Source organism: Acipenser ruthenus, chromosome 7, assembly GCF_902713425.1.
Source record: "Acipenser ruthenus chromosome 7, fAciRut3.2 maternal haplotype, whole genome shotgun sequence".
NCBI classification, from domain to species: domain Eukaryota; kingdom Metazoa; phylum Chordata; class Actinopteri; order Acipenseriformes; family Acipenseridae; genus Acipenser; species Acipenser ruthenus.
In genome coordinates, this window is record NC_081195.1 from 9,068,870 (window position 1) to 9,093,316 (window position 24,447).

Genomic DNA, 24,447 nt, shown 5'->3' on the forward strand with positions numbered 1-24,447 from the left:
TACAATGCGGTATACAGATTTAGACAATTACCCCACGGAAACAAAATCATTTGTTAAACAGCTCTGGAGTTAAAGCTTGCTCGATGTGGCCCTGTATTCATGTACACAGCAGCAGAGAAGTCACTGCATCCTCAAGGTGAATGCAACCATTTCCTCACCTACAAAAAAAATACTATAGTATTCTGTAGTCGTGACCAAATACTGTAGTTTACTGCAGTATACCAGTTGGAATACTACAGTAATGTGTAGTGGTCACGTCACTACTGTATAATGCTACAAGCTATTGCTTGTACAGAGCTTATGGACACACTGGGTTTAATCCTGGCTCTATTGACAGTGCGGTTCTGATCAGTGTGGGGTTGCTGTGGTTCTGTGTGGACTGGGTCTCTGTTCCTCTCCCTAGGGTGTGTGATTCCACAGTCCGGTTCCGGAAACTCACCACGCCATGCACCTCCCAGCGAGCATTGAGAGAGGAGAGAGACAAATTAGAACTGTGCACCTCGCAGCGATCTCTCCCGAGCAGGGACAGAGGAGAGAGACAAATTAGAACTGTGCACCTCGCAGCGATCTCTTCCGAGCAGGGACAGAGGAGAGAGACAAATTAGAACTGTGCACCTCGCAGCGATCTCTCCCGAGCAGGGACAGAGGAGAGAGACAAATCAGAACTGTGCACCTCGCAGCGATCTCTCCCGAGCAGGGACAGAGGAGAGAGACAAATCAGAACTGTGCACCTCGCAGCGATCTCTCCCGAGCAGGGACAGAGGAGAGAGACAAATCAGAACTGTGCACCTCGCAGCGATCTCTACCAAACTGAATCCCCGAGAGCGACAGGGGAAAGAAATGGATTAAATGTGGAATTGCTTTGCACGTTAGACTGCAGCATCAGAGAGGAGTCTTTCGAAGCGTTCACCATAGTACATTTGCACAGTCATTGTGTAGCTCTTCCCATCGTTAAAATATGTATTTACTATAGTTTACCATGATTTGCCATATTTTTTCATTTGCTTTGTTATACCTCTCTGGGCTTTGCAACGCTTACTTACGCTTTACCATGCTTTCGCTGTTCTTTATTACACGTTGCTATGATTTTACTGTGGTAAACTTGTGTAGGTGAGGAGCCAGTATGCAGTGAGGGGTCGCTGTATTTTGGGGTACCTGCAGTGAGACCTGCCATGGCAAGGAGTGTGGCCGTGACTCGTTCCTCGATATGATCCTCTCCGCGGTGTTGGGCTGGAAGTGAGGGATCCCACAGTCCTTCGGCCAATCTGGGGGAGAAATAACAAGACTACAAGACCAGACAACAAACTTTACTGCACCCCTAACTACCACACCACAACGCCTCCCTCCCTCCCCCCAAGTCCCTCCTCACCTCTAATCACTAGACCACAACACCTCCCTCCTTTCCTCCCTCCATCCCTTCCTCCCTCCCTCCTCACCTCTAATCACTAGACCACAACGCCTCCCTCCCTCCCAGTCCCTCCTCACCCCTAATCACTAGACCACAATGCCTCCCTCCCTCCCTCCCTCCCAGTCACTCCTCACCTCTAATCACTAGACCACAATGCCTCCCTCCCAGTCACTCCTCACCTCTAATCAGTAGACCACAATGCCTCCCTCCCTCCCAGTCCCTCCTCACCTCTAATCAGTAGACCACAATGCCTCCCTCCCTCCCAGTCCCTCCTCACCTCTAATCACTAGACCACAACGCCTCCCTCCCTCCTCGCCTCTAATCACTAGACCACAGCGCCTCCCTCCCTCCCAGTCCCTCCTCACCCCTAATCACTAGACCACAACGCCTCCCTCCCTCCCTCCTCACTAATCACTAGACCACGATGGGTCCCTCCCTCTCAGTCCCTTAGCTCCAACAACTAGACCACACTGCCTCTCTCCCTCTCTCCCAGCCTCTCAGCTCTATCCACTAGACCATGCTGCCTCCCTCTATCCCAGCCTCTCAGCTCTAACCACTAGACCACACTGCCTCTCTCCCAGCCTCTCAGCTCTAACCACTAGACCACGCTGCCTCCCTCTATCCCAGCATCTCAGCTCTAACCACTAGACCACACTGCCTCCCTCTCTCCCAGTCCCTCAGCTCTAACCACTAGACCACACTGCCTCCCTCACAAAATAAAATTCCACAATATTTTCAAAACAACCATAGTGACTATTACAGCTACAATAAATTTTTTAAAATCAATGGCTTTCACATTCTTAACCTGTTCTCCTCTGCGTCTGTTTAAGTGAAGTTAAATCCTTTAACAGAGACACAAACCCGGGTCCCCATCAATCTCCCGGGTCTCTCCCGGCGCTGGTGCAGTGAGAGGGAGGGTGCTGGACTCTGTTCTGGCAGTGGCGCGCGGGCGACATTGAGAGCAGTAGTGCCAGGGTGGGCAGCAGCAGCAGAGGCAGCCTCTTGACATTCATTTTCAGTGTAACGGCCTGCACTGGAGCACAGCTGCTGTTTATACTGGGGTGGGCAGGGAGCCAGGGGACTGCCTTTGTTCTCTCAAAGCATGCTGGCGCTGACAAAGAGCAGCCACACAAACACTCAGAGCACTGGATTGTTCTAGGAGGCTGGAGAGGCAGCAGGAGGGGTTGCCACTGACACACCGAGCACCCGAAAGTCTCACACAAACAACGCTGGCCAGCTCCCTCTCTCCTCTCCTTCGCAATCACACCACCCAGCACGGTCGCTCGTCACTGCCCTCACATGAGTGTGGCCAGAGAGAGGCCAGGGTCAGGGTCAGGGAGAGGTCAGTGCTGGACGCTGTGAGGTCAGTCAGTACTGCCACAGGGATTGTGATCTGCTCAGATCTCAGAAAGCTAAGCAGCAGCAGCAGGGTCAGGCCTAGTGGCCAGCAGTATTTTGTAGTGCATTTTGTTAACTCCCCAGTTATTGGATGAATAAATAAAAGACCAGCCAGCCTCCGTTAGGATCTGTCTGTAATAAGTTTATTTAATTTTTGTTCAAAATAGACAATCAAACAAAAAAATTCCAAAATACATTTTTTCACGACTTTACTTTTTTTTTTTTTTTAAACATTAAAAAGAAGGTGACCAAACGAGCAGCTAGCTGGCCAATCCATCGCTTGAAACATTCAGACAGAAGGGAACAAGAACGGACAGGGGTCACAAGGGCTCTCACAGGGGTCACGAGGGCTCTCACAGGGGTCACGAGGGCTCTCACAGGGGTCGCGAGGGCTCTCAGGGCTCTCATAGGACACAACGAGACACACATGCACACTAAAACACTCAAACACACACACTCAAACACACACACACTCACACTGTTAGGATCCCGGGTAGAAATGACCACACTGACTTGGGGTTCATAGCAGATCATTTAAATGGTTTAACCCTAACCCTAACCCGAACCCTCACTCTAACCTCAATCCCAAGCAGATGGATCATATTTTGGCCTGGGATCCCAACATGCACACAAAACACGCCTTCCCTTCTGTGGCAGGGTGAAGTCACACACACCAAGACACGCACACACACACCGAGACACGCACACACGCACACACAGAGTAACAACAGAGCTGCTCACACACAGATTCCCTGATGCATCACGATGAAAAAGCACTTGAGATGGAGTTTCCCTTTTTAGATCCAACACTGTAAATTATACTTTGTGACAAACAACATTGATAACAACCCACAGTCTGAGGCTGCAAAGGAGATCACTGCGGGACTTTGGCTGCAGCTCTGCCTGTGCCAGACTTAACAGAGATCTTGGATCATACATATACATCTATAGATTTCTATGGTTTATACATTAGGGATGCTTTCCATTGACTTCAATGCATTTTATAACATACATCTATTTAATTAGGGGTTGATTTTCATAATCTCAGCAGTGCTACTTTATTGCCCTGATAAAAGTCCCTACAGTAAAAGCACAGCGAAGTGTAATAAAGCACAGTGAACACGTGGTAAATCATATGTAAGCATTGCAAAGTCCATGTAGCAATGGTGAAGCATACTAAAAAAACATGCCAAACCATGGGAACAACTATGGTAAATGCATAGTATAACTATGAGAAAAGCATGGAGACAGACTGACTCACTTACTTATTCTAGGTCTGTTTAAACTGTATAAAATCTCCCTCTGTTTGACATGGAATCCGTGTGACAGATGTGATAACAATAAATCATTCTGCAATGTGAATCAAAATGCATCAGCTGAAACTGAGAATGTAGGTCGTTTGATTTACGAGAGAGAGAGAGAGAGAGAGAGAGAGAGAGAGAGAGAGAGAGAGAGAGAGAGAGAGAGAGAGAGAGAGACTATATTTCGGAGCTGAGCAAATTCTACATGATATATGATGCATGGACACTCCATACATTCGGTTCCTGACAGTCCCCATTCTCCCATTGTCATCTGCAAACAGAACAGTGCTGTACAGAGGGCAATGCTCACATGACTGGCACCATTAGAAAACCTGATTGAACTACAGCACCCCAAGGTCAAGTCGTATAGCTCATTCTTAGCACCAGCTTTGACAAAAATCTAATATACACTGTGTATTGACAGAGAGAAGTTGAATACTGCAGAAATGCCATTTCAGTGCATCCCAGAAGGCAAAGCATGTCTCTTTGTGGTATAATAGTGTCAGTGCCAAACAGCAGCGCTGCAACAGCGCACGCAGGCAGGGTCACTGGACAATGCTGCACCTTGCCCTTGTCTACAGTTTCATTATTACTTTTGGTCCAAAACTTGAGGAATGTAGGGTAAATCATTCCCACAATGTACAACACTCCCCATACAGAGACACCCCTTATACAAGTTTCTCACAGTAAAAGCACAGCAAAGTGTAATAAATCACAGTGAAAGTATGGTAAAGCCCAGAGGGGTGCGGTACAGCATAGTAAAAAAAATATCATGCAAAGTATAACCAAAGGAAATTCTGTAAACAGGAAAACTGCTAAATGAATTATCAAGAAAACTTTTATAAGAGATGTTACACCCTGCATGCGACTCAGCAAAACTGCTTTTATTTATTGTCTTGTACAGGACAGTGCTTGGGCAGAGTGGGAAGGTTATTTCACAGCACTGTTATCCTCCTCCTTCACTTCCTTCCTGTGTTACAGGAATTAGAACCCCAGGTACAGCGAGTGCAACACCGGATCTCTTTACTAGTAACACAGGAAGTGAAATGATGGTGTTGTGGTAGGATGAATAAGCTTCATTGGAGTCAAAGGGAAAAGCAAGTGATTCTCAGCAGGGCTGATATTTTGATTGTAAAGCTGTGGTTAGCATCAATCCCTTTTAAATATACTGTATATGAGCTGGGCAAAATGCACTCCGGCTGCCTCTGGGAAGGGATAAGCAAGGGTTAAGATTAGGGCTTGGTTTGTTTTAGCCTAGCCTAAACCCAAATTCTCCCTGCTATGCACAAACAGACACAAACACGAAACAGATCTTCGTGTGAAGAGAGTCCACGCTTCAGTGACAAGACATTGAGTTCACTGTGAGTTTGTACTAATAGTAGTTCAAAAATACATACAAAAAAGCTAAAAACATTTAAATCAGTGCTGGAATAAGGAAAAGAAGGTTTGGCAGCAAATCACAGGAATACAGTCTGAATAGTTTAGAAATGCTGTGTGGATCACCAGTTTAACTGTACTGGTTGTGTTAATAAATCCCAGTTTACCTGAACTGGCTATGTTAATAATTCCCAGTTTAACTGTACTGGTTGTGTTAATAATTCCCAGTTTACCTGAACTGGCTGTGTTAATAATTCCCAGTTTAACTGTACTGGTTGTGTTAATAATTCCCAGTTTACCTGAACTGGCTGTGTTAATAATTCCCAGTTTAACTGTACTGGTTGTGTTAATAAATCCCAGTTTACCTGAACTGGCTGTGTTAATAATTCCCAGTTTAACTGTAGTGGTTGTGTTATTAAATCCCAGTTTAAATGTACTGGCTATGTTAATAATTCCCAGTTTAACTGTAGTGGCTGTGTTAATAATTCCCAGTTAAACTGGAAACTAAAAGACTAAGATCTAATGAATGAATCTAGCCGACCTGCCCTTGAAAGGCTTGCTTCAGACTCTCTGGTTTCAATGCACATATTTAAATTGTTACTGAGGTCCAGCGTTAAGCAGCATCACACAGCATCGTTTTAAAGGGTCACCCAGCCGCGAAGGACCACAGACAGCACAGCCGTGTTGACAGTGTTTTGGCGGGGACTGGGGGTGTTATTGCATTTAAACAGAGTCTCTGAGCCAGCTCTGAGCCTCCAGACACACAGGGGGCGCTGTGATGCAGAGGGCACAGGGTGTTTCTACTCACACAACATTAAGACCCTGTTGACACCTTTCTTACCTCTTACTGGCTGTGCTATCATTCTTATTGCCATTTTTATTGTGCTAAGAATCTTTTAGCTCTTTGCTTGTTTATTCATGATTCAGGATACACAAATATTTCAAATACAGACACTGCTGCATCCTGGTAACTTTGCTGTGGGTCACATGGTCTAACTACGGCTGGAGTTTGAACTACAACACAACAAGTGACTAGGTACCAGGAAGCAGCATCTGTAGTGTTGTCTGCCTATTTCAAACTGAAGTGAAAAAACACAAGCAAATAAACAAAAGTTTTTCAGCAGAAGAAAAGGAGGCTAGTGATGGTATTGCGAGTGCTAATAAGAGGAATGGGCAGGGATTTCAAACCCTTGATTAACACCCTTTGACAATAAGAGTACAGGTCAATCAAACTGTGCCCTGGAGAAACAAATCCCCAACCCTGACCGATTCTCATTTGTAGACGGACTGTCCCTCACAGCATCACCGACACCTGCTATAGAAACGCTGCGGCAGTTTGCACGTCTTGCAGGGCTCTCTCACAAACTGTGAGCTGGCTTCTATATCCAGGACTGCACAAATTACTGATGTCTCAGGAGGGGAAAAAAATCTCAAAATGGGCCATTCAGCAACCCAGAAACAGTGCGATACAACTTCCCTGAAGGAACTAGAGGCTGGTGACCACTGAGAAATAGTCAGCTTTCCCTCAGGAACGGTTCAAACACCTGGGCCTCACATGTGATTGACAGTGTTATGGCCTCATTTGTTTCTGTGTCTCTGTCGGTGCTGCAGTGCGCATGTCCAGTAGGGGGCAGTGTGAGCTCAGCTCAGTGCTAGCATTGCAGTCAGGGGTGCAGTAGAGTACTCTTGTCCTGAGTACAAGCTGGTTGCTGTAGGTCAATCAATAGAGCAATTGAAGTAAGAAGAGTTGCAGTGGGTGTGTATGTACTGTAGGGGGCGGTATTTCAGCGCTTGTCTCTCAGTCCGCAGCTGTGTTGGAGCGAGTGCAGCAGCCTGGATTCCGAAGCAAGGCCATCACCCCCCTGCCCCCCCGGCTGCTCCCCCACTTCCGCCTTTGCTGGGAGTGTTGGGAGTGCTGGGAGTGTTGGGAGTGCTGGGAGCACTGGGAGGCCTGTGTGTTTTGCCGGGACAGTCTGCTGGTTCGCCCGGCTGCCTCCTGGATTTGCAGCTCCAGGTGCTTCTGGATGGCAAGTCCCAGGACCTCGGGGTCCACGGAGGCCCCATATACCTCCCAGGTCATCCCCTCGGCATCCCAGGCCACCTCCTTCACCGGGGAGCGCTGCCCCGAGTCCTGCCCTGAGCACTGATCCTGCCTATTTCCCTGCATCCCTGGTCCCTCCCCTCCCCTCCTTCCCTCCTTCTCTATGCCCTTTGCTCTACTCCCTCTCTCCTCCTCTCCCTTTCTTCCACCCTCCTTTACTGCTCCCTGTCCTCCCCTCCCTCCCTCTCTCTTTGACCCCTGCCCCTCTCTCTGTCCCTCAGTCACCGGGGATCTTCCCTTCTCTGAGCCCTGCTGCTGGTTGAGGCTGACCTGGGGGTACACATGATCCCTGTGAGAGGCATGAGAGAGGTAAGTAAAGTCTGATTCCCCAGTCTGCACCCCGGTGTCCCGTTGCCACGGAGACGGCAGGTCCCCTGCTGAGGTCATGGTCCCCACGTCCTTGGTGCTCCGGCCCCCAGCCCTGTAGTGGCACCCCCCCTCTTGTAGGGGGCAGGAGTAGTGGTAGGAGGAGGAGGAGGGGGCAGGGAAGGGGCAGGGCAGGGGGTAGGGGACGGGAGTCCCCTGACCAGAGGCTCCAAGGTCCGGGCAGCACTGCCGCAGCCAATGGGAGTCAAGGCCAGTCTCGCTGATAGATGAGATAAGTCGGGGGAAGGACAGGGAGCTGGGGGACGGGTGGGGGGGGCAGCACCCCCTGTCCAAGCCGGGCACATACGGGAGCAGCTGGGCTGGGCTGGGCAGAGGCAGGGGGTGGCAGTAGGCAGCAAAGGGGTCCTGGAACCTGTGACCGAGGAAGGAGTCCCTGCAACGAGTGTGGCAGTGAGACTGGACACCCCTGTCCCCTTGTCCCAGGCCCTCACTGTCTTCGCTGCCCTCCACACAGATCACCGGGCTCTGTGAGGGGGTGGTGATGTCAGGGCCCCCCCTGCAGGTGGGGTCAGCACTGCTCTGCCGCTGAAGCAGGCCGGCATCCTTGCACAGCACATTGGAGCAGCCTTGGCCTTTCTGAAGGCAGGGCCCCAGGCCCAGGCAGGCGTGGCTGGGCTGGATGCTGCTCTCCAGCTCCCTCTGCTCTTGAAGCAGCGCTGCTGCTGTTGGCTCTCTGCTGCCCTCTAGCACTCTTTGCTGGTGGCACACCGCGCAGGTCAGGCTCTTGTGCAGGGCGGCCCTGGTTCCCAGGAGCTGCTCTGAGCTCTCAGGGCCCTGCAGCACAGCCGAGGAGCTCTTGGACAGAGGGAAGAAGCCGCAGACACAGCCGGAGACAGAGCCAGCATCGGGCCAGACCTCCATCAGGGAGTTATCAGAGAGGCGACGCCCCCGCCCTGCCATCGAGACTGCAGCTGGAGAGAGGAGAGAGGGGGTGAAAGGGAGAGAGGGGGAGAGAGGAGAGAGGGGGAGAGGGGAGGGGGAAAAGAGAGGAGGGAGGAGAGTGAGAGGGGCGAGAGAAAGCATTGTCAGGCAGGCATTCAAAGACTTCTGTATATTTTTTTACTTTCACAGTTGCATCTTCTAAACAGTTTCCACAGCATCTACAGGTGACGTTCCACAGTACTTATCGAGGGAGCGCTGTATACAGGACTGATCCTCGCTGTGCATGGCTACAGACAGAAACTAGCAAAGAGCAGCCGAGACGGCAATTAGGTCATTGAATAAACCTTCTGATCCGATCTCTCACCATCTAATAAAACAAGCCTTCGCTTTTCCCTCAATCTGAGAGTCAGTTTGGCCTTTTTAAGGTGCAGCAATCAGTCTTTGTGACATTCCCTATGACAGATCCCTTCCAAACGTTTCTCACAGTAAAAGCACAGCAAGAGAGGCATGGTAAAGCATGTTAAAAACACCATGGCAAACCACTGGAAATGCACACTAAAACCACGGGAGAAACCTCCAAAATGACTGCCCGGAGTTACAGTGGTGAATCTTTCAAAGGAGTACAGTATCACTGTGACGTGGAGAGCACAGAGAGCTTTTATTTAAAGCTGCTGTTGGTTCCCTGAGTCTCCTCAGGCACATTTGCTCCCCACACATGTATAAATCATGTGATTGTCACGCAGCTGTCACAGTGTTTGCAGGTTAATGATTTGCCAGCGTGTTTCTCAAGGCCAGAGCAGCACTGCAAACAGCAACCTGCGGCTGCCAGAGCTTGCTAACCCCCAAGTGCATCACACAGTTTACAGGCTGCTTCTCCATTCACTGTGTGTCACCATGCTTCACCATGTGCATCACACAGTTTACAGGCGGCTTCTCCATTCACTGTGTGTCACCATGCTTCACCATGTGCATCACACAGTTTACAGGCTGCTTCTCCATTCACTGTGTGTCACCATGCTTCACCATGTGCATCACACAGTTTACAGGCGGCTTCTCCATTCACTGTGTGTCACCATGCTTCACCATGTGCATCACACAGTTTACAGGCTGCTTCTCCATTCACTGTGTGTCACCATGCTTCACCATGTGCATCACACAGTTTACAGGCTGCTTCTCCATTCACTGTGTGTCACCATGCTTCACCATGTGCATCACACAGTTTACAGGCTGCTTCTCCATTCACTGTGTGTCACCATGCTTCACCATGTGCATCACACAGTTTACAGGCTGCTTCTCCATTCACTGTGTGTCACCATGCTTCACCATGTGCATCACACAGTTTACAGGCTGCTTCTCCATTCACTGTGTGTCACCATGCTTCACCATGTGCATCACACAGTTTACAGGCTGCTTCTCCATTCACTGTGTGTCACCATGCTTCACCATGTGCATCACACAGTTTACAGGCTGCTTCTCCATTCACTGTGTGTCACCATGCTTCACCATGTGCATCACACAGTTTACAGGCTGCTTCTCCATTCACTGTGTGTCACCATGCTTCACCATGTGCATCACACAGTTTACAGGCTGCTTCTCCATTCACTGTGTGTCACCATGCTTCACCATGTGCATCACACAGTTTACAGGCTGCTTCTCCATTCACTGTGTGTCACCATGCTTCACCATGTGCATCACACAGTTTACAGACTGCTTCTCCATTCACTGTGTGTCACCATGCTTCACCATGTGCATCACACAGTTTACAGGCTGCTTCTCCATTCACTGTGTGTCACCATGCTTCACCATGTGCATCACACAGTTTACAGGTGGCTTCTCCATTCACTGTGTGTCACCATGCTTCACCATGTGCATCACACAGTTTACAGGCTGCTTATTATTATTATTATTATTATTATTTATTTCTTAGCAGACGCCCTTATCCAGGGCGACTTACAATTGTTACAAGATATCACATTATTTTTATATACAATTCCCCATTTATACAGTTGGGTTTTTACTGGAGCAATCTAGGTAAAGTACCTTGCTCAAGGGTACAGCAGCAGTGTCTCCCACTGGGGATTGAACCCACAACCCACCGGTCAAGAGTCCAGAGCCCTAACCACTACTCCACACTGCTGCCCTTTCAAAGGTGTACAGTATCACTGTGACGTGGAGAGCACAGAGAGCTTTTATTTAAAGCTGCTGTTGGTTCCCTGAGTCTCCTCAGGCACATTTGCTCCCCACACATGTATAAATCATGTGATTGTCACGCAGCTGTCACAGTGTTTGCAGGTTAATGATTTGCCAGCGTGTTTCTCAAGGCCAGAGCAGCACTGCAAACAGCAACCTGCGGCTGCCAGAGCTTGCTAACCCCCAAGTGCATCACACAGTTTACAGGCTGCTTCTCCATTCACTGTGTGTCACCATGCTTCACCATGTGCATCACACAGTTTACAGGCTGCTTCTCCATTCACTGTGTGTCACCATGCTTCACCATGTGCATCACACAGTTTACAGGCTGCTTCTCCATTCACTGTGTGTCACCATGCTTCACCATGTGCATCACACAGTTTACAGGCTGCTTCTCCATTCACTGTGTGTCACCATGCTTCACCATGTGCATCACACAGTTTACAGGCTGCTTCTCCATTCACTGTGTGTCACCATGCTTCACCATGTGCATCACACAGTTTACAGGCGGCTTCTCCATTCACTGTGTGTCACCATGCTTCACCATGTGCATCACACAGTTTACAGGCTGCTTCTCCATTCACTGTGTGTCACCATGCTTCACCATGTGTTCTAGCATGCTTCTCTGTGCTTCACAGCACTTTCAGGACTCTTCCTGATGCTTTAGAAATATATCCCAATGTTTTAACCCTGTAACACCCATCGGTGTAGCGCAGTGGTATATAACTTAGTTGTTTGGTTCTAGTTTAGTAAAATTCACAGACGTTTTACCTCTTTCAAAAAACAGGAGCTAATTAAAGACTGGAGGGAACACTTTGAAAATATTTCCCTAATCATGTTGAACTGTCACATGGGCCTCCCTGTACAGCAAAAATAACAAGATCAAAACCAGTAAACAAATCTGTGTTTCTCACCCCTATTCTGCACCTTGGTAGAGGGCATGCCGGCAGACAGGCAGACAAACAAACAGACAGGCAGACAGATATGCAGACAGACAGACAGACAGGCATACAGACAGACAGACAGACAGGCAGACAGACAGACAGGCAGACAGATATGCAGACAGACAGACAGACAGACACACAGGCAGACAGACAGGCACAGAAAGGCAGACACACACACAGGCAGGCAGACAGACAGACAGGCAGGCAGGCAGACAGACACAGTGCATATTGTTTGTTTATTTAATTATGTTTTCTTGCTGGCCTCTCAGCCTCTCTCCTGCTCCTCGTACCTTCTCTGTAGGACAGAAGTTATGGGCCTACGTCTCTCTCTCTCTCTATCTCCGTCTCTCGCTCCCCCCTTCCTCAGTCAGACCTCACTGTTCATCGCACGGCTCTCGGCTTGTCTGCCTCCTCCCTCCTTCACTGGCTCGCGCTCATGTGTTCTGGCTTCACACTAAGAATGAAGTCCTGTTTCCTGGGCAGCATCTACAGGTGACTCCCCTCCTCTCTCCTTCTCTCCTCCAGCTGCAGTCAGTAAGATGGAGCCTGGCAGTGGATTATCTGTGCTCTCTCTCTCTCTCTCTCTCTCTCTCTCTCTCTCTCTCTCTCTCATCTGATTAGGTCTTCAAATCCCTTCTCCAACCTGTGAAGGGACAGGAGAGTGGGGGGAGGAGAGAAAGGGAGGAGGGGTGGTTGAGAGGAGGGGGAACAGTTATGAGAGTTGCATTTAGACCAGAACCTTCCGTCCCCTTTATTACACATTAATACAAATAATAAATAAATAAATGCATTAAATACAAGCAGTGATTCATTTCAAAGACAGCCTCCCCCACAGCCTCCCTCCATCCCTTTTCCTCTCTCTCTACCTTCCAGTTGCTATAGGAACAGCCATACTCAATGGGGGACCAATGAATGGAAGTGTTTTTGTGTGCGTGTACCAGAGAAATCACAAACTGCTCTCGACACAGCCCTATCAGATCCTGTTTGATTGTTTAATTTGATACCATTACAGCCGAACTGTTCCTTTCTGTTTTTAATCATTCTCTGGTAAATGAAACAGCTGCTTGATAAGCGTCTCTCCCTGGAGGAAACACTGAGAGAATACAAACCCTCCTCCCCTCTCTCTCCAGCCTTTAATGAAAGAATTCCAGCAGCCCTGTCACTTCCATTCCCAGCGGACTAGCTCTCGCGCATGCAGTTTGGAAAGAAACACATGTTATGGGAAACATTTTAAAACATGATATCTGGGAGTACACGCATGCCTTAGTTTTCAAGTATTCTCTTACTGTTTCACTTCCTAGGTATTATCCCTTTCCTGGTTTACTGTACTGTCTAAATACAGGAGCATACACACACGCACGCACACACACACGCACACACACACACACACATACACACACCCACACACACGCACGCACACACACACACACACACACACACACACTCATGCACACACACACACATGCATGCACGCACACACACACACACACGCACACACACATGCACACACACACACATACACATGCACACACGCACGCACGCATGCACGCATGCACACACACGCACACACACGCACGCACGCATGCACGCACACACACACACACACACACACTCTCTCACACAGACAAGGAAATGCTCCTGTGCTAGGAAGCATGTCTGTCATGCCTGTAATTTAATCATCCTCAGAGTCTGCTCTACCAGCTGATCCGGTTAAGAAGCAGGTCAGAGGACATTGTGAGAAAGATCTGTTCTTGTGTGTGTGTGTGTGTGTGTGGGGAGGCGGGGGGCATGTATTACTATCAATGTGAGGACAAAACTTGAGAAAATGTCCCCACTAGTAACTCCTGAAAAAACAACGTTATGGGGAGGTCCCCACTTTGTAAAACACCTTTTTAAGAACTATATATGCCTTCAAAAAAAGAAATAAAAGTGCCAAAATATTTAGTTTGTTGTCGACTTTCACCCTGTGTGGAGTTTTGTCTGACTGGAGTTATAAATAGTAAATAAAAATATAGTGAGAGTCAATGAGAAGAACCCACAAATATAGGAATGCAAACATGTGTGTGTATGTGTGTGTCTGTGCTTGCATGCGTGGGTCTGCGTGTGTGCATGCGCGTGTGCGTGTGTGTGCGTGTGTATGTGTGTGTATGTCTCAGTGTGTGTGTGTGAGTCTCAGTGTGTGAGTCTCAGGGTGTGTATGTGAGTGTCAGTGTGTGTGTCTCAGTGTGTGTGTGTGAGTCTCAGTGTGTGTGTCTCAGTGTGTGTGTGTGAGTCTCAGTGTGTGTGTGTGTGTGTGAGTCTCAGTGTGTGTGAGTCTCAGTGTGTGTGTCTCAGTGTGTGTGTGTGAGTCTCAGTGTGTGTGTGTCAGCGTGTGTGTCTCAGTGTGTGTGTGAGTGTCAGTGTATGTGTCTCAGTGTTTGTGTGTGTGTGAGTGCGAGTACAAGTGCGTGAGTGTGTCTCTGTATGTGTATGGCTATGTTTTCATCCAATTATTAAACACATTTATATTTAAAATCACAACAATGTCTGCAAAAACTTAATGTCCAAAAACAGTTTTACACCCAAACTAAATTCTACTGAATGTTTACCATATTTACCATGCTCTTCATGGGCTTAACATGTTGTATCAAACTTTATTTTATTTATTTGATATTTATTTTAACTCAAAACTCCTCTTGGCTTTACCTTTATACTGAAAAAAATGTTGGCAGTAATCTCGTAGTTTGCCAGGCCTGTTTCCCATTATCTGCTGTGCTTTACTCCACCACAGGAATCCTGCTCTGCTCTGCTCTGGGTCTCTGTGTGGGAAGCAGCAGCAGGTGCAGCAGGTGACAGGTAGGGGGCGGGGGGAGGAGGAGGGGGATGGAGGGGGAGCACAGCAAGGTCAGGATTATTACACCGTGTTGATATTCAGGAAAGACTAGCTGGTCAGTCGTCAACACTACAGCATGAACAGAGGTAAGACTGAGCATGGTGCACTGTTAGCTGTATAGCCCAGCAGTCACAGTTAGCTGTATAGTCCAGCAGTCACAGTGAGCAGGGTTAGCTGTATAGTCCAGCAGTCACAGTGAGCAGGGTTAGCTGTATAGCCCAGCAGTCACAGTGATCAGGGTTAGCTGTATAGCCCAGCAGTCACAGTGAGCAGGGTTAGCTGTATAGTCCAGCAGTCACAGTGAGCAGGGTTAGCTGTATAGTCCAGCAGTCACAGTGAGCAGGGTTAGCTGTATAGTCCAGCAGTCACAGTGAGCAGGGTTAGCTGTATAGTCCAGCAGTCACAGTGAGCAGGGTTAGCTGTATAGTCCAGCAGTCACAGTGAGCAGGGTTAGCTGTATAGTCCAGCAGTCACAGTGAGCAGGGTTGGCTCTAGTAGCTCTAGTTGAGTTGCTGTATTGTTGTTTCTAGCTGTGTTAAGTGTTGTGTTGATGTGAAGATTGACTTCCTCATACAAACCAAGCACAGGAATGAACTTCCTCATACTGGTGAGGTGTGACTGCAACAAAACCCAGCGAGGAGAGAGAGGGACGGAGAGACTGAGAGAGACAGACTGAATCTTGTATTTGCTTACGATTGTAAGTCGCCCTGGATAAGGGCGTCTGCTAAGAAATAAATAATAATAATAATAATAATAATCTTCAGAACCTGAATATGAGTAGTAGAAGGATGAGACATTAGTGAGGTGGGGCTGACTCAGAAGGCTACAGCACTCAGAGTAAAGCACAGGCTGAAGGGGAGAGGGTCTATAACTCCCTGCCTGTCTCTCTCACACAGAATTACTATAGAGGTTACAGTGCTCAGGCTATACAGAATACACTGAACTTTCTCCTGTATTCTTCGAGGGGTGAGGTGAAACTAGAAGGAGATTGAGAGACTCAGCATGCTACAGGCTGGCTATAGCAACACTGAAGCTGTGGGGCTGGAAGGAAAGTCTGAGACAGCGTGAGACTCACTGATCCCCTGACACACACCCTCATTCACTCACACTCTCAGGATGCTAAGACTGAAGCACTATTGACTGAACCTCTTTGAACAGACCAGAGTTTAAGCATTACAGACTGCAGCGAGGACGGATTTGCTGAGCGAGTGAGGTGCGGAGACTGACCCTCTTTCTCACTCTCTCACCCCTCTCACTCTCCGTGCTACAGGACTACACTCATGGCAGGTAAGTGTTTGCCTGCACTGGTAATTCCTAACGCATTCCTTTCGTCCCTTATAAAAGTTTACCATAGTAAAACCAGAGGAAAGTGTAATAAAGTGCAGGGAAAGCATGGTAAACAGAGGTAAGCTTTGTAAAGCACATTAAAAGCACATGGTAAACCATGGTAAACTTTGTGTGACCATGGGAAAAGCATGAGGGAAAGATTACTGTGCAGGATTCCTTTGGTAAACTTTAATATGGGCCAGTCTTTGTGAGTTCTGTGCCTGGGTGTGGATTTATTTCAAAAAAATTGATTATTTGATTTTCTGTAAAATGGCGTTGTAGAATTATTTTGCACAGTATCCCTCTGCATGAGTAAAACAGAGCTGCAGATTAATTAAGCATTCATTGAAACTAAGTTATATCACTGGAGAGGATGGCATTGAGCACACATTGAAAAGCTCATTTCTTAATGGTATTAACTTTAAGGCAGACTCTGTCGCTCTCTTTCACAGATTAGTTTATTTCTAATCCCACAATGATGTGAATTCCAGTACCCTCAGCATATTACTAATTGATTAATGTGTGCCTATGCACTGCAATTGCATGCATACATTAGAGGGGATGTGATTGCAAGGATCTTACAGCTATTTGCTTAAAAAAACACCAGCCCAGTGCAATACCCCATCATTTAAATGTTTGTGTGTGTCTATGTGAGTGCTATATTAAGTGTGCCTCTGTGTGTGTGTGTGTGTGTGTGTGTGTGGGCAGGTATTACTATCAACGTGTGGACAAAATTTGAGAAAATGTCCCCACAAAGACAGTAACTCCTGAAATAGTTGTGGGGACATCTCCATTTTGTAAAACATGTTTTTAAGAACTAAATATACCTGAAAAAGTGCCAAAATATTTAGTTTTTTGTCGACTTTAACCCTGTGTGGAGTTTTGTCTGACTAGAGTTAGGAATAGTAAATAAAAATATAATGAGAGTCAATGAGAAGTCCCCACAAATCTAGGAATGCAAATGTGTGTGTGTGCATGCGTGCATGCGTGCGTGCGTGTGTGTGTGTTTGTGTGTGAGAGAGAGAGTGCTGTATTGTGTCTGACACAGACTGCAGAGAATTGGGTCTAACGCAGGGAAACAGACAAATGCTCCGGATAGTGCCTTCATCAGTGTTATTGAGGTGAAACTAAAAGAAACTGAGTCTAGCAGACACATGTTTTTGGAACTAAAAAACAAACAAATTATCTTCAAGAATATAATCCACACACTAGCACTGACACACAAATAGACTCACACACTGAGACACACAGTAACCAGAGACTCAAACATACCAGAAGATAAGAACCCAGCATATTAGTGACCTTCAGTGGAATTGAAGTATAGAACAGGTTGTGAAATCTTACCTGTTCCTGGGGCTGTTTGTGCAGTAAATCACCAATCACAGATTCCAATCTGACTGCAACGGGCCGGCAGCCAAACTCCCAGACTATTCCACTCTCACAGTGAGTGAGCAAGGGAAACAGACAAATGCTCCGGATAGACCTCTCTCCTTCTTTTTCCCTCTCCTTCTCGTTCCCTCTCCCCCTCTCTATTCCAGCTCACTCTACCTCTCTCTCTCTCTCCCACCCTCTTCCTCTCCCCCTCTCTTTCTCTTCTTCCTCTCCCCCTCACCTTCTGATCAGAAGGTCTATGAAGTCCAGCCTGGTCTCTCAGGCAGGCAGGCAGGCAGGCAGGCTGGCTCCCGGTGCTCCACTGCGCTGGTGTCTGTGGCGTGGTTATGGCTCAAAGTGCAGCGAATCCCAGGTATTGCTCTTGCGCAGGTGATGCCAGCAGCAGGGCAGGTTGCAGAGACACACCTGCTTGTGCAAACCTGCTGTTTACAGTCTCTTAAAGGAGCCGCATCCTTGGAGAAGGCACCTGCCCAGGTTAGAAACCACAGTCTCTGTACTAAAGAAACCACAACCCTCTTATATTATAGAGAGTTTTCATGTGAGACACGCTTCAGAGCGCTGTACATACTCAATACAGAACTACACTAACACAATTAAGATACAGGCCTAAGCAGCTGCAAAGGCCAAACTGTATAAATATGTTTTCAAGTTAATTTTGAAGGGTGGAAAAGAATCCGAGTCCATTATACCTTTTCATAAACCCTTACCCATCGTAAAAGCACAGCACAGTGTAATAAAGCACAGTAAAAGCATGCCACAGCTAAGCATTGTAAAGCCCAGAGAGGTATGGTCAAGTATTCTAAAAAAAAAAAAAAAAGAATAAAGATGGGAAAAGCATGGGGGAAAAAAAGCAAAATTACTAAGGTGAACTTTTGTAAGGGAAGCCTCAGCTAGTTCCCCTCCCTTGGACACAATACTGAGGCACTGACCCAGTCAAAAGAGACAATAAGACCCACAGTTTCTAAGAGACTCCTCCCTCTTTCCCCCTCCTCTCTCTGCAGTGTCGGCGGGCGCAGTGGTCAGTGGAGTGTTGGGGGGAATCCTCTTTCTGTTCCTGATTGGAATCGCAGTGTACTTCCTGTGGAAGAGGAAGTGCCTCTGGGGTGCGTATGAGGACCTTGACGCCCCCAGCCCCGCCCCCAAACCCAGCTGCCAATCACAACACCCCGGCCCCGCCTTCTCCGCTCAGCCAAACAAACACAGGTGAGTGCAATGACATCATTGCGATCCAGGAAGTATGGATGCCCTGCTGCTCAGAGGAGCGTCCTGATTGGTTGTCATGCTTTGCCCATGTCCAGTGAGTACCAATCATAAATTAAGAACAGAAAGTAGGAAGCACTTTTTACACAGTTATAAATGAATGGAATAGCTACCAGGTGCTGTATCTAAAACACTGGGAACATTAAAAAATAAAAAACACTAACTAAATAAAAAACACAATTTGATTCTCTTATTAAATTAGCTGCCCTCATCGGGACGAATAGTGTTATATCCTTATAAATACAGGAGAGGTATGACACAGTGCCTTGAGATTTCCACAAACAATATCTCACTCAAATAATCTACCCCCCCCCCCCCCCCCCCCCCGCCCCCTCCAGTGGGATTCCCTTTGTGGTGCCGGCCCGGTTCTCATTAAGCCCTCCGCCTGGTCTGGACAGCGGGATTCTGATCCAGGATAAGAGTGAGCTGGGCTTGCGGAGGGACCAGGGAGCATCCTTCAGGAGCATGGGTGAGCAGAGAGGGGGAGAGGAGGCAAGGTTGGGACTGGGAGGTGGGAGGTTAAGATAATCATGTCTCTAGTAGGTGACAGGCAGATGGCTTTATCTCTCTAGATATGGAAAGAGTGAAACTGCTGTTAGTAAGCAGCTGTAAACACTTACTATTGTTATTATTAGTATTAATGGTAATATTAATATTATTATTAGTAGTAGTAATATTACCATTCCTCTCCTCTCCTCTCAGCTGCCTTCCCGCTTGGCTCACTAGACTTGGATCTCTACTGCCCCCCGCTGGAGGAGTGTGAGCAAGACAGGGATTTTCCTGAGGGGAATGTGGGAAGGCTGTGGTTTGCTCTGGAGTACCGGCGTTCCTTGGAGCAGCTGCAGGTGTCCCTGCTGAGAGCTGCAAACCTGCCCCCCCCCTGTGAGAGCAGCCCCACCCTCGTTAAACTGCACCTGCTCCCGGATGAGAGGCGCCACCTGCAGGCCAGGGCGAAGCACAAGGGCTGCAGCCCCCACTTCAACCACAGCTTCTTCTTCCAGGTAGGGGGCTCGAGCCAGCTGAACCACAGTGCCCAGGAGCCAGGCTGGGTGTAGAGGAACAGACCTCGTCTCACCCACAGGGGGCAGTATCTGAAAACAGCAGTGCAGCACAGACACAGCTTGGATCTGCAAGCCAGGCTGATAACCCATCATTGCGTTCAGAGACACTTCACCTACAAACTCAGCAAAACAGACAAACAAACGACAGGCAGACAAACAACACAAACAAATAGACAAATTACAAAAACAACGCAAACTACCCTCATAAAAGCACAGCAAAGTGCAATAAAGCACAGTGAAAGCACGGTAAAGCATAGGTAATGGTGTAGGGGCTGTATGTTGGAATATCACTGGAATCATTATATGGTCTGTAGCCTTGACTATACTCTAGCAGTAATGGGTCGCCATCTAAAGGTCCTGCTGGTGAACTGCACTGCACTGTGTCCCCTAGATCAGACAGGGAACTTTGCATTCTTAATTTGTTCTTGCTGGTTTGCGGGTGAAAGCCAGTGTATGAGTGAGTGGCTGACTTTGTTCTCGCTCTCTGTGTCCAGATGTCTAGTTAAACCCTGTCCCATCTGTCTCTCTCCAGGTGTCCAGCAGGACTCTGTCCCAGCGCGTGCTGCGGTTCTCTGTCTTCAGTGTGGACAGACACAAGAAGCACCAGCTGGTCGGTCAGGTGACCCTCTCACTGAGTGAGCTGGCTCTGAGGGAGGGGGTGGGCAGGGTGCTGCTGTGGAGAGACCTGGAGGGAGCAGCCACTCAGGTCAGAGCACGGGCACATCAGGGCTTAATAAAACCAATGCTGGTGTCTTTACAAATGACTTCAAGAACCTTAATAAATTCAGTGACAAACGTTTCGAATGGAAGTCTGTCTCAATTCTAAAAGCTTGTCATTGAATTTATTCCATTTATTTTTGTATTTCTAAATGTAGTGTTATTATTGACTGTTGAATAGTTAGGTATGTAATGTTTTCATTACAAAAAACAGGAGAAAAAGCTTTAAAACTATTCCATGTTTTTACAGTTTAAACTTCTACATTAAAGGGTTTATGATTTTATATCATCTGCATTTTCCAAAAATGTTATGTTATGTGTTCTGTACTATTCTCCATTGATCTGCTCACAGTACCCCACCCCCCACCCCTCCCTCACAGGCAACTTCAGTGCTGGGAGACCTCCAAGTGTCTCTGAACTACAACCTGCCTCTACAGCGCCTCACGGTGGTGGTGCTGAGAGCAAGAGGACTGCGGGCAACAGGTGAGAGACTGGGAGTTTCCTTGTGACCAATCACAATCCAGAGAAAACATGAAGAAACAGATTCTGCAGTCTCTCTCTCTCTCTCTCCATCTCCCTACCACTCTCCCCCTCCTTCTTACCCTTTCATTCCTCCCTCTCTTCCTCCTTCTCCTTCTGCTATAGTCCTGAGTTTAATCTCCTTGTTAATTCAGTGTCAGCCTCGCTAGTCAGAGGTCTGTGCTCTGGCTCTGGTGTAAACTCTGTGCTGTTTGGAGTCTCTGCTAACTCACAGTTTAATCTTGTGTTGATTGGTGCAGTGTCTCCACTGTAGCTCTCTAGCTCAGTCTGATCCTGTGTGTCTGGTGCAGGGTCTCTCTAGCTCAGCCTGATCCTGTGTGTCTGGTGCAGGGTCTCTCTAGCTCAGAGTCTGATCCTGTGTGTCTGGTGCAGGGTCTCTCTAGCTCAGAGTCTGATCCTGTGTGTCTGGTGCAGGGTCTCTCTAGCTCAGTCTGATCCTGTGTGTCTAGTGCAGGGTCTCTCTAGCTCAGTCTGATCCTGTGTGTCTGGTGCAGGGTCTCTCTAGCTCAGTCTGATCCTGTGTGTCTGGTGCAGGGTCTCTCTAGCTCAGTCTGATCCTGTGTGTCTGGTGCAGGGTCTCTCTAGCTCAGTCTGATCCTGTGTGTCTGGTGCAGGGTCTCTCTAGCTCAGTCTGATCCTATGTGTCTGATGCAGGGTCTCTCTAGCTCAGTCTGATCCTGTGTGTCTGGTGCAGGGTCTCTCTAGCTCAGTCTGATCCTGTGTGTCTGGTGCAGGGTCTCTCTAGCTCAGTCTGATCCTATGTGTCTGATGCAGGGTCTCTCTAGCTCAGTCTGATCCTGTGTGTCTGGTGCAGGGTCTCTCTAGCTCAGTCTGATCCTGTGTGTCTGTGCACAGACTGTCTGGTGCAGGTGTCCCTGCAGAATCACACCCGGCTGGTGAAGAGCAAGCGGACGGGGGTGACGAGGGGGGAGCCTGACCCCATCTTCAACGAGACCTTCAGCTTCAAACTGCCGGCCACAGAGCTGGACAGCGCCAGCATAACACTGGAGCTGCAGCCCGCTGGAGATCAATCACGTGAGTGCCACCCTCTATAACCACCTCCCCCCCCCCAACTACACCCCAAACTACAGCCCCTGACAACTTACCTCTCGCTCCTCCTCTCTCTCTCCCCTGTGTTCGTGTCTCAGGGACCCTGGGCAGTGTGGTGCTCGGCCCCTTCATGTTTGCGCGAGGGAAGGAACTTGACCACTGGAATGAGATGGTCAGCAAGCCCAAGGAGATGGTCAAGCAGTGGCACGCCCTGACCAACCCTACAGAGGTACAGAGCCCCTATAACCCAGCAGAACCTGGGGCCACAGAGCTCTCAAATAACACTGCAGAGGGGCCACAGAGACTATTACAGTGAACTATAGCTATGGGACTCCCTCAATAACACTGCAGAGGGGCCACACGACTTTGACTATTACACTGGAGTCCCCAAGCTGATGCATTCCTGCATTTAATCCTCCACTAAGATAGGGACACTTCCCCTGAGCAACAACCATCTGATGAAAAGCCTCTGTCTGCACTTAATGTGTCAGAAATGCACAAAATTAAGCACCCAGACTTTGTTTATTTTGCGTACCTCTCCAGTTGGTCTGTGTGAAATGCAATTAGCAGCTCTGATGGCTTCCTGAGGGCTGCAGCAGTGCACAGCACACACACACACACACTGCTCTGCAATAAAGACCTCTGCTCACGGACACACTGCATGCTGTTCAAATTAAAGACCTCTGATCAATGAAATGAAGTTTTGTGTGTGTGTGTGTGGTCTCATTTCATTTGACTTAAACTGTGTGCTTACTGTCTTCCCCCACACTCACATGCTCTATGCATTGGATTTGAATAGACTGTTCAGATAATCACAATGAAACCTGTCTCCAGGCACACTGCACAGCAGTATAGTGCTGCAATGTCACATGAAACTATGAAAACCAAACCCCCCCAGAGTAGAAAGTGAGAAACAGTGTTGCTCTGCTGATGAGAGGCCATTGGAAATAGAGGAGAGGAGAGGGGGAAGGAAAGACTGGAACTGAAAAAAGAGAAGAGAGTGAAAGGGGAGGAAGGAAATAAAGAGGCAAGGGGAGTGTGGGGAGGGTGAAGGAGTGGGTGAATGACTGAAGAGGGAGGGAGAGGAGGGTATGAGAGAGAGAGAGAGAGAGAGAGAGAGAGAGAGAGAGAGAGAGAGAGAGAGAGAGAGAGAGAGAGAGAGAGAGAGAGAGAGGCAGACTGTCTCATTGGATTCCAGAGTATCGAAACTTCTGTAGTCTCAAACAGAAACATCTGAGAAGAGAAGAGTGAAACTGAGCTGTGGCAGAAGAAACTGCTGATCTGATACCAGCAGGGACACAGAGAGAGAGAGTCTGCAGTGAGGCTGTCATGATGGCTTGTGCGTCGCGTGGTGATGTTGTCCATTTCTGTTGTATAACGAGACTGTACTGGTATTATTGTATAGACAGAGCATAGTGTTGGGCTGTTGTGTTGGAGAGAGTGCTTGAGTGCGTTTCTGAGTGTAAGTGTAGGTGTACGTGTGTTGCTGATAGTGTGAGTATGTGAGTGTAAGTGTGTTCCTGAGTGTGAGTGCAAGTAAAGGTGTGTCTGTTCCATGATGTCTCTGAGTGTGCGAGTGTGAGTGTGTCTCTGAGTGCCCTGCCCTGCCATCAGAATGATGCAGCAGATCCTCAGAGATGTGTACATCGACCCTGAATTGCTGATGGAGCTAAACGATGAGCAGAAACAGATCCTGTACTACAAGAGACAGGAGCAGCTCTGGCTCTGGAGAGAGAGGGGCAGGGAGGAGAGTGGCACGGAGAGGGTGAGGAGGGGTGAGTACCTCAGTAACTGACTGTATGACTGGGGGGAGAGAGAGATGAGGGGTGACCGTGACCTGGCTCCATGTTAATTGCCCTGTGTGTGTCTGTTAATTGCCCCAGGGGGCAGTGGGAAGGCAGTGCGTTGGCTGCAGGGACACGACGGAGAGGTGTGGGTTAGAGCAATGGGCAACGCCCCCGGAGACAGACCCTATGAGCAGATTGCAGAGGAACTGATGGCAGAGCGAGCGAGGAGACAGGCACAGGAACTGTGGTGAGAGAGAGAGGAAAGGGGAGAGGGAGAGGGAAGAGGAGAGTGGGAAAAGAAGGAGATAGGGGTGTGGTGTGAAGACTGGGAAGGGAGGTTAGAAGGATTAGGGAAGGGGAGGGCACAAGGAAGGAGAGGGTTGGAGAGAGAGGGGGGGGAGGAAGAGACTCCAGGGTACCAGTTTCTGAAGCTAGAGGAGTTGATGGTCCTGTC

General features: G+C 48.4%; 2 protein-coding genes across 4 annotated transcripts; one reads left to right on the forward strand and one right to left on the reverse strand.

Annotated features, from left to right (window-relative positions):
- Positions 1–4,216: 4,216 nt before the first annotated feature.
- On the reverse strand, positions 4,217–18,349 carry LOC131737436 (uncharacterized). 3 transcript variants are annotated; one of them, XM_059026295.1, is made up of 4 exons: positions 17,531–17,687; positions 14,674–14,786; positions 12,279–12,631; positions 4,217–8,883 (listed from the first exon to the last, which is right to left on the reverse strand). In XM_059026295.1, exon 4 carries the CDS (start codon positions 8,870–8,872, stop codon positions 7,283–7,285), a length of 1,590 nt encoding a protein of 529 aa, XP_058882278.1. In that variant the 5' UTR covers positions 8,873–8,883; positions 12,279–12,631; positions 14,674–14,786; positions 17,531–17,687; the 3' UTR covers positions 4,217–7,282. The 3 variants fall into 3 exon arrangements, with proteins under 3 accessions (XP_058882278.1, XP_058882280.1, XP_058882279.1); XM_059026297.1 differs by lacking the exons at positions 14,674–14,786; positions 17,531–17,687 and adding an exon at positions 17,799–18,349; XM_059026296.1 differs by lacking the exon at positions 14,674–14,786.
- Positions 14,964–22,896, forward strand: syt15 (synaptotagmin XV). Its single transcript, XM_034025354.3, has 8 exons — positions 14,964–16,147; positions 18,580–18,781; positions 19,177–19,307; positions 19,541–19,839; positions 20,432–20,605; positions 20,997–21,099; positions 22,012–22,191; positions 22,305–22,896. The coding sequence occupies exons 1-8, from the start codon at positions 16,141–16,143 to the stop codon at positions 22,520–22,522; spliced, it is 1,314 nt and encodes a 437-aa protein (XP_033881245.1). The 5' UTR covers positions 14,964–16,140; the 3' UTR covers positions 22,523–22,896.
- The last annotated feature ends 1,551 nt before the right edge of the window (positions 22,897–24,447 follow it).

What these genes read in the sequence shown, in the direction of transcription:
- syt15 (XM_034025354.3), top strand. An exon ending in AGCATCCTTCAGGAGCATGG is followed by an intron (nt 19,308 to 19,540) that starts GTGAGCAGAGAG and finishes CTCTCCTCTCAG; the next exon opens with CTGCCTTCCCGCTTGGCTCA. An exon ending in TGGAGGGAGCAGCCACTCAG is followed by an intron (nt 20,606 to 20,996) that starts GTCAGAGCACGG and finishes CCTCCCTCACAG; the next exon opens with GCAACTTCAGTGCTGGGAGA.
- LOC131737436 (XM_059026297.1), bottom strand. Translation starts at nt 8,872, where the DNA reads ATGGCAGGGCGGGGGCGTCGCCTCTCTGATAACTCCCTGATGGAGGTC.